The sequence below is a fragment of the Pagrus pagrus genome (genome assembly GCF_965226575.1).
Source record: "Pagrus pagrus genome assembly, chromosome: 15".
Classification (NCBI taxonomy): domain Eukaryota; kingdom Metazoa; phylum Chordata; class Actinopteri; order Spariformes; family Sparidae; genus Pagrus; species Pagrus pagrus.
The window spans coordinates 7703995-7713629 of NC_140199.1; the positions used below are offsets into that span (position 1 = coordinate 7703995).

The window sequence follows — 9635 nt, forward strand, 5'->3', positions numbered from 1 at the left end:
GTAATTATGTTTATTAGGTTTTGTGCATGTGTCATGACCAACATGATTGCTTTGAAAACAAGCTTAGCCGTAGTGTGTGCCCCAAGATTAATAACATTGGGCTTAATGAAGTGGGAAATTAAAGTTCATCTTGCTACACGTTCATACTTATTAATACATGTTGTGCAGAAATTAATGAGCAATGCCTTGCCATCATCTGCGCTGGCAAACTTAAAAGCATTTCAACCATGACTCTACAAATATACTCAGAGCAATATAATAATATATCATCCCGGCACTTCACTAGTCGCCTAATTGTTAAAACGTGTGAAAATACTGAATATATAAACTCTCAGGGTGAGGTACAGTTGCTAATGATATCCTCAGCAGATGGTCTTGGTAAAATAACGGCAGCTACCTTTGATCTTGCCTAATCTCTCTTAGATAATGACGCAGACGCACGACTCGGGGAATGTGGCGATGTAGCGGTGCGGCGTCGGGGAGAGTCGCAGGATAAAGGGATGGGAAAAGGGGAGGGAAGGAAGCGGGAGAAGGAATCTGAGGGGAGTCTAGTACTGTAGCATTGTGGCATTGTGGGAAGTGACCGTGTTGTTGCTCTGCCGTCACCACGGCCGCGTCTCCTGGGAGTCTGGGCCACTGTTTGCCATTACCCCAACGCCAGGAGAAATATCACACATAGCAAGACTGGCATGCTGGGGGCTGAAATGTCAGAGCAGGAGGGAGGTTTTCAAACTCTCCCCCGTTAGGAGGACGTGCAGCAGCAGGCCGGCGGACACGGCAAACACTCACAGGCACATACGCAAACAGGCACATTAAGGCTTACATTCACGCACTCGTGCAGCATCAGATGGCTGGACTCACACATGCACACACATGCGCACACACATATACACATACATACACACACATGCATGCTCAAAGATTTTTTTAATAAATTTTAAAATTTTATATCCAAACCTGTTTTTAGTCCAATAAACTAATCTTTTTCTTCCTGTCTCTGTTTCTTCCAGCCATGTCCGGCCTGGTTGTCCCTCCAATGTAAATGCACTTTCATCATCTCAAGCACCAGTCTACACACTACCACTTCACAGGACACCCCCTCAGCACACAGCCAAACGCTGGTGTAATGTATAGTCAACCGCTTGTTCTGTTTTTAAAGATGAAGACGAAAAAAAAGAGAAAAGAACGATTTTTTTTTTTTCCCTTTTAAATGACTTTTCGCAAAAACCTGCAGAAAAAAAAGGATTTCATGAGGAACAATATTTTTTTTCTCTGTGGGATTTTTTTTTTTTGTTTTGTTTTTTGGCCCCACATTTTATCACCCTTGAAGAGGACACAGGATGACGGAGGGTTTATTTTGTATACCTTGTCGGGTTGCGCTTCGGCCTTGGATCTGTCCAATCAACCACACATTCAATACTGGAAGGGACTCTGTGGACTCACCATCTGGTTGTAAAGTAAAAAAACACTGATGTACAGTACATTTGCCAATGAACTTCGGAAAATTGTTTTTTCTGTTTCAACTCTCTTTTAATAGATTCACAACAGTTGTGTGTCTTTATAATGTGACTTTTTGTATTTTTATGTGTGAGAAAAATACACAGGGGCCAAGACAGTTTGAATTTCAACTGGAAAATATATGAGATATATAATGTAGAAAAATTGATCATAAAAGTACAACAAATACGAGTAAAAAGGGACAGGGGCTGGGTGGGTAAGGTTGTATCATGTTTCATTCCTGCATTTTAACTTAAATTTTGTAATTTATTGTAGCTAGAACTCATCTTCAAAAGTTAAAAAAAAAAAAATTCCTCTTTGATTCAACAAGCACACTGACGTGTACAAAACACTGCTCTGTTGATGAATATGATGTACTTCCATGTCTAGAGCTTCCTTTTAAGCAAGTGTGTTTTGCCATGTTTTTCAACTTTTTTGCTAGCACTGTATATTAATGCATTCCTAGGCTACTGTGAAGTCTGTTTCTTGTTGATGAGGAGCAGTCTCCCCCTTCTAGCTCCAACTCCCTTATGTGTTTTATATGTGGTTAAAAATTGTAGACTATTGTGATATTGCCAAACTTGTGCTAAATATTTATACATCTGTCTTTTTCATGTTCTTTTAGATCAACAAAAAAACACTTAAAAAACAAGTTTAAAATCCATTGAGAGTGTAGGAGTATAGTAGTTCATTGTCATATTTCTGTTCAAACACACACTTGCGCTCACTGAGGGAAATTTTGTAACATATCAACTATAAATAATGTATTTATCTCTGAAATTTTGTATATTGCTTTTCATTATGTATGTATTAATCGTCATGCCCTTAATATAGTGATGCAGCACAGATAATTCAGCCAAGAACTGTTGCCTTCATTTGTTTTCTTTTTGTATTTGATGAAATGCAATGTGCATATATTTCATGTGTATCCTCAAAAATTTGTGTTACTCCGTCAAGACTCTCTGTCCATTTTTTAAAGGGGAAGTCAAACTTCATTGTTTATTTTTATATTGATTTTAAATTATCTATACAGACCATTTTGGAGAAAACTTTGTTGGTTGTATTGTCAAAATAAATTGTTTGTGACCCATATGATAGTTGTTAAGATCCAATAGAGACTAATGTGCATGAGGGACAACCTTGGAGATAAAAAAAACACTCCATTTGTGGTTGTATTTTTTTCTGTTTTGTAGAATGTATAGAAGTCATTTTTACTCACCACTTACGACTCTGCCACATAGCTTACATGTGTTTACAGGGAAGAAAATTTAAAAATGTCAACATTTGGAATGGAAACAGAAATGAATAAGTGATGTTTTATTAAAATTTTCAGTAAAAACACAATAGCTCCTCAACTGTGGACTTCTTCAGTTATGAGTACAGTTTGGCTGGCAGACAAACTGACAATCAGGACAAAAAAAAAGAAAAGAAAAGAAAAAAGAGACAGTCGAAACTTCTGAGGACAAACCTGTGATTCGTCTGTAAGTTGTAGTGTTTAGACTTTGCCATAGAGATAATTGTTTGAAACCTGTGGAAAAGTGTAACATCCATAAAAGATGAAAACTGCTCTCAACTCATATTCTTTCAAGCAAAGCACTCTGACATTGTGACATATTCCTTTACTGGTCTTTGTATCAGCATATCCTGCATCTGTGGTGCTTCAAAGGTTCATTGTAGTCATTCATAAACAGTGCAAGCTTTTTATTCAAAGCACCCCAAATGGGGCTCATTCAAATCCCTCATTTCATTGCATTAAGCCACCTAGTTAATAAAGAATCAATACATTGAAAGAGCAAGGTTATCCTTTGTCTATAAGGGCTGGTATCGTTTTGAACCTCTTATAGTTTGAGCGCTGAAAGGGGGGCCACTGTGAAATCTATACTCATCAAGTGGGTCAAACAGAAGGATAGAAGTGTTTGAGGGAAGAATGGTGGCTCTCCTTAAAAACAACTGAGCATCTTATCTGGCATCCTGAGTGGTCGCGCAGAGCAGGTCACAAAATGTCAATTTCTCATCAAGGCAACATTGTCCGAGGCCACCTCTTCCTTTAATGCACAATTAAACGACAGCAACCCGAGTGGGCAATCAGCATATCACGGCTTATTATGTCAGCCAGCATGCACGGACCTCTCGGCAGCGCGGGGAGATAGTCCAGGAGCTGCTGATAGCGCAGAGGACAGATACACTCAAAAGAGCGATTTAATTTTCAGCTGCGATCGCCTTGTGCTTCAAATCATTCCCTCGATAATCCAGTGTGTCTGATAACAATGGCCACACATCTGCTTCCTGACATTGCATTATCTGTTTCAGATACACATACACAGGTTTGGATCTATCGCTCTCTGCTTACTGCTGTCTCTGCTGTTCAATGGCAAAATGTTGCACAGACTGTACACTTATTCAGTGTGAACTGCCCGATAAATGAAGCAAAGGAAACAGTCTCTCACGGAGCAGACAAAAAGAACAATCCTGAGGGTAAACGTACAATCAAAAAACGACTAGTTTGCTCAGTTGTTGCCAGCTTTAAGAGCTGTGAAGCCTGGCAGGCAGGCTGGAGGTCCGGTATATTGTCTCAGCAGGTTTCTCTGTACCCAAGCTCCTCGCTCTGCCACACCACTCAATCATCGTGAGAGCCTCTTTATTGGAGAACTCTAATGGCCACCCTCCACCATGATCTTAATGTGTGCATTAAATATTTATAAATCCTGGGTCAATAATGCCCCATAACCAGAGCCTGACAGACCCCCACCGTACCATGTGGCCGCCTCCCTCTCAAACGCAGGCAAAGGTCACGGGGTCACGCAATCAAAAGAGAGCGAGGCTCGCCACATCCATATGTTGCCACTCTTATCAAGACTTTCCTCAGTACTGGTTATCTGTCAAAGGAAAGAAATATTGAAAGCAATATCGATCTTAACTAGCCTTGTGTTGCCGAGGGCCACGCTTCAAACATCTGCTCGTGCATTGTTATATTTCAAGAAAAAAAAAAAAAAAAAAAAAACTCCTCTCAATAAAATAAGCCTGAGCGGTAATATTGAACGTCTCTGTGTGACGCATGACAAATAAACCACGTTATTAACGAGCATCACCGGAAGATTTTTAAACGTTGATACACGCGCTGAATATTTCTTAATTAGTGGCCCGGGTTAATTGTGCAGCCTGGCGTCTACACGGGTGACTCAGTAGGTTTTTTTTTTTTGGTTTTTTTTTTTACGTGAGCACATCCCGGCTGCGCTCCTGTGCTGTTCAGGTGAAAGATTGTGCTCCGGTGATAGCGCACACAAAAGAGCGGCCGGACAATGAGCCAGTCAATGGAGAGCTCCAGTTGAAAGAGCCACAATGGCCGTGCATGCTGGGAATTGGGCTGGATGATATAAAGGAATGAAACCTTCATTGAGGCCATGGAGGACACGCATTCAGAAAAGAGGTTTTGTTTGCTCTTTATCAATCTGCCGTTTCCCATGAGAAAAAACAATTCAAACTGACCTTAAAAAGAGAATATTACCTTACGCATCCGCTCCCTATGTAACTCTCATTGAGGGGCTTCACTTTTAATGGATGTTGATGTGATAATACCTTTGTGCCGACATGTGTACAGTATGAAGACAGGCCAGAAAACTCAAAGGTGGAGGGGTAGTGGGTTTTTTTTTCTTCTCTCTGCTCGATGGCCAGTGCTGAGAAGTACTTTTTTCAGGATTTTCTCTTGGACAGACAGGATTTGTGTAACCGCTGAGTGATGTGTTTTGCGAAGGTAAAAGAAAAAGAAAAAGAAAAAAAAAAGAAAAAGCGGCTGCAACTCTCGTGAAGTTTATACGCGGAGCGGGATACTGCTGCTCTGACTCATAAAAACTGCACAAGCAGGAGATCATAACTTTTCGAGATGACAATGAATCAAAAAATCGAGAGCCTGACCTTTTTTTGAACAATTTCCGCATTTGAATGAAAACAGAGAATTTGACCTCTTTCATAAAAAAAAAACAAAAAAACAAAAAAACAGTCCCACATTTGCACAACCTCCTGTCTGTGAATCGGTACATCAGATAAGACACCGCTCCCCTGCTACTTTACACTGGGAGTCAGCTTTTGCAGGGGGAAAACTCTAGATCCTCGCAAAAGATTTCCACTTCACTCACTGCAGTCAAGGAGGATGAGCAAAGTATCCCAGTGCTTCAAAATCCATTAAACTTGTATTTGGGTGTCATTTGATACTTCATCAATGTTTCAGTGCATTTCAAACCCACAAATGCAGGATTTACCCCTGGTAGAAATACAGTATTCACTATATTTTCCCCTCTATGAACTTCGCTTAGTCCAAAAATTACACTGTAAAGATCGCCTGGTCAGGGAGTGTTAGGCTACGGTGATAAAATAATATCACTTGAACTGTATTTTCTGCCACAGTCTCCACCACATAGAGCTCCTTTCATAGCACCCCTCTGTAGTGCTTTGTCCAGTAGTTCTGGATATGATATCATCTATTAATAATGTATTGGCAATGGATTACATAAAAAGGGACCAGAAATAACATCCAATATTCATGCCCCCTGAGCTTGACTGTGTCCAATCCGTTTGGCCCATAAAACCTTAGCCCCATTTCCATATCCGCTGTGGGTCACGACAGGTCTGCCTCACAAAGGCTCACAGAACAGCTCAACTCAGGAAAAGGGCAGTAAAAATCGGGTGGATTTCTTAACCCTTATGAAACAGCCCTCCCCACCCCACCCCTGGAAAAAAAAAAAAAGTGAAAAAAAAAAAAGTGAAAAAGCCCTTTTCCGATTTCAGCGCCTGTGAAAAACCTGGTACTGTATTTCCCTCTTTAATTGTGCCACTTGAGAAATTGACGTGCCTCTGAAACATGGCATGAATCTCACAGTTATTGCAGTCCCCTTGGCAGGGAATGTTGATACAACATCTGCATGCTATAGAAAGTAATGGAAGTAGCAGAGGTGGCAGCTGCAACTCTACAGGAAGTGTGCCATTTTCAGGCAGTGCTGCTGTGAGAACCACTAACTGCCAGCCTGGTCTTGCAGGCAGCTCTGATTGCCAGGACACTATGACAAACACGCAGGGGCTGGGAGTGTTGCATCCTGGGGGATGACAGCTTCTGTTTGATTGTCAATAAGGCTCATTAGCAGAAAAAATGGAGAATGCGAAAAGAGATTAAATGGCTTGAGACAGGGTCCCCCTCATGTTTCATTACGGGGGATTTATCAGAGCTTTTATTTCATCAATTCCCTGCAAAAAAAAAAGAGAAAATCACTTATTGCTTCCCCTGAAAAGTAAAGACTTTGGCTGAATTTGTATTTATAAGAATCTACACATTCCAGATATTGTAATGAGCTACAAGCGCTCCCATCAAAACAGACCCAACAAGTGCTAATCAAGCCCTTTTAGACATCATCCACACCTTACACAAACCTCTCCTCCCGCTCTGAGCGACTCTCATCTTAAGAACAGTGGCGGATGTTTCCCTCCATCTTAGGGAGGAACGGCCAACAAAGCAGCGTGTAAGGGCCTTTCCCTGAAGAGTCCTTGTCACGCCGCGCCAAACCTCTGTGATTATCGTTGTTTTTGCAGAGAGTGTCCATGCCTGCCAATACCGCTGTTCCATAAATGAATTTGGCCCCTCGTCAACGAATTACCTAACACGCAGAACTGTGTATGTGTCACATCCAATTCCAACTCACCGGCTTTGGTGGTGTGTGTCAGCTGGAGGACTTAATCATCAATCGTCAATCATAATAAGCGAAGCACATTGATAGGGCTTCCTTTTTTCCCTCTCCTACACAGTTAAATAAAGTGAAAAGGGAGAAGTTAAAACTGACCTTGTTAAATTGGGACCACAATTTATATTCCTAATTTAGTGTATGGATTAATTAGTCTTGTGTGTGTGTGTGTATCGGTTTCCATGCGGCGAAGCTTAGGAGCCGTATCTGCTTTCATAAGGAAACCCTGGAATGATATCTGTCAGTCTAATCTTGATGTTTTCGCTCAGAACCGGGCTTTGCATGTTTTGAGCTGCACACTTTTAATTAATGCTTAATTGGACAATTTATAGAGAGGACTTTTCCAACGTTAGACGCTAATCAATAAGCCCACATCTCACATCATATAAAATTAATCAGTAAGACCTGTTATCAGGCCTTAAGGCAGCCACACGCGCGCACGCACAAGCACACACATGAAACATGCTAACTGGCAAAGCATGCATTTTGCACAAGGCTGAGGAATCTGGCTCATATTTTCCCTCTCCCTGATCCAATCCACTCCTCTCCCCCGTCATATAGATCGGAGTCTGCGGGGGCCAGAGGCGCTGACAGAGCCCAGATGCTCCCAGTCTGTCTGGGGGACTGGGGAGACTGGTGCCATGGGGTCCTGGAGCCTGTGAAGTGCCGCCCCTCCGTCAACATGACCAAGGCTAGACCTGCACTTTCTCCAGGCTGAGACACTCTCCTTACCACGCTGACAACCGCGCTGCACAGTCACAGATTGATACGCGCTCGCAGGCACCCGTTCTCACGTAACGCATGGCCGTTCATCAGCCGTTCCTAATTAGAGACCCCCAGTTCAACAACCGGGGTTCATAAGGTTACGATGACACACTGACACAAGGTTACTAACGTGCACACACCGGCATGCTGATACCTCTCAGGGTTTCTTTTACTTTCTCATTTAATCCTGCTGCATCTCATCATCACTGTCCTAAACCTGCTCATGTGGAGGGAGGGTGGGGGGGTCTCTTTGTTCTAAAGAAACAAAACAAAAAGAAAGGCACCATACGAATCCTCCATCCTCCCGCTTTCTCTCTCAAAACACAAAGATCATTACAAGAGCATCAAAGTATGCCATGTTTGAAATGATATTTCTCTTTGTAGTTGTGGCGTAGCGTGGAGTGTGTTGGTATTAGATGCTGCTGTGGCAGCTGTCGTGGCTGGCTGCGCGGTGCCTCGGTGTCAGGGCCTCCGAGGCCAGGCTGTCCCGGCAGACAGACAGAGGGGGAGGAAACCCGATAGTGCAGCCAAGCCCCAGCCTAATGTCTGTCTATCCAGCTATCTATCCCTGTGTCTATCTGTCTGACTGACTGTTGGACACTGCCTATCTGCATGCCGGATACTCCTCCGGCTTCCCAGCAGCAGAGCGCCCCTCGCAGCAGAGTTAATATGTTTCCAAAAAGTTTTTCCTGTAAGCGTGCAAACTTGTTAAGAAGAATAAAAGCAGCTATTTGTGAATCACCGATGTGGCCTGCAGGATTAACTTGCGCAGGGTCCCCACCACTAAGCCTCGCGACTTGTACCGAGGGGGCGCAGGTTGTGATAACGTTAGAATTATGAGGCGACATGTATGAAGAGCAAGAGATGGAAGCGCACAGTGTGTTTGTATTTGATGTGGGGGCAGAAAATTGTTCTATAATGAGGAGGGGTGCCAGGATATGAGATGGGAAGTGGGGACTTGGAGACAGGATATAAGTTATGAGAAGGAAACTAATGCTGGGAAATGCAGAGGCTGTTGTTGTGGCTGTATAAGCTAAAATGTATCTCACTGCTATCGGTCCATGATTAATACAGCCCGGCCAGGTCAAAACCCCGCACTCACGCTGCCGATGCCACCAACCATATCCTCGCTCTTTCTGGGGGCTCAAATGAGTGTGTGTCGTATGTGAGAGAGAGAGTGTGTGTGAGGGGGTTAATAAATGTTGAATCAAACGCCGCACGAGACACTCACACTCCTTAAGGGTTGCCCATTAGCGGTGTGTGGGTGCATGGGGAGTTTATCAGTGTCTGGGTGATTTATGAAGTCAGACTCAATATCATCCACTTCACCCACACACATATGGACATACACATGTGCACACACCAACACGCATGGCCACATGCTCTCTCTCTCTCTCTCTTTCTCACACACACGCATACACACACGCATACACGCACGCACGAGCATGCAGCACGTGCACTCGCTCCCTCTCTTTCTCTGAAATGGAGGCAGATATTAGGCCAAAATTAAAGGTTTCACAGAGATTAACAGTGCGGATGATGAGATCGTCTCAGCCTCTTTTAATCTAATTCCTTTTTATCTCGGAGCCAGTGTGATACGGAAGTGGCTCACATGGTGAAAACACGACCACAAAATAATACAGATAT

General features: G+C 42.9%; 1 protein-coding gene across 9 annotated transcripts in view; it reads left to right on the plus strand.

Annotated features, from left to right (window-relative positions):
* The window catches only part of LOC311270590 (transcription factor COE3), a 94804-nt gene extending 91741 nt beyond the window's left edge, over window positions 1-3063 (plus strand). For all 9 annotated transcript variants that reach the window (XM_084375557.1, XM_084375555.1, XM_084375556.1 and 6 more), the window contains one exon: window positions 1011-3063. In XM_084375557.1, the coding sequence (XP_084231683.1) occupies window positions 1011-1042 (32 nt within the window). In that variant the 3' untranslated portion in view covers window positions 1043-3063. The remainder of the gene's footprint in view (window positions 1-1010) is intronic.
* Window positions 3064-9635: the final 6572 nt, after the last annotated feature.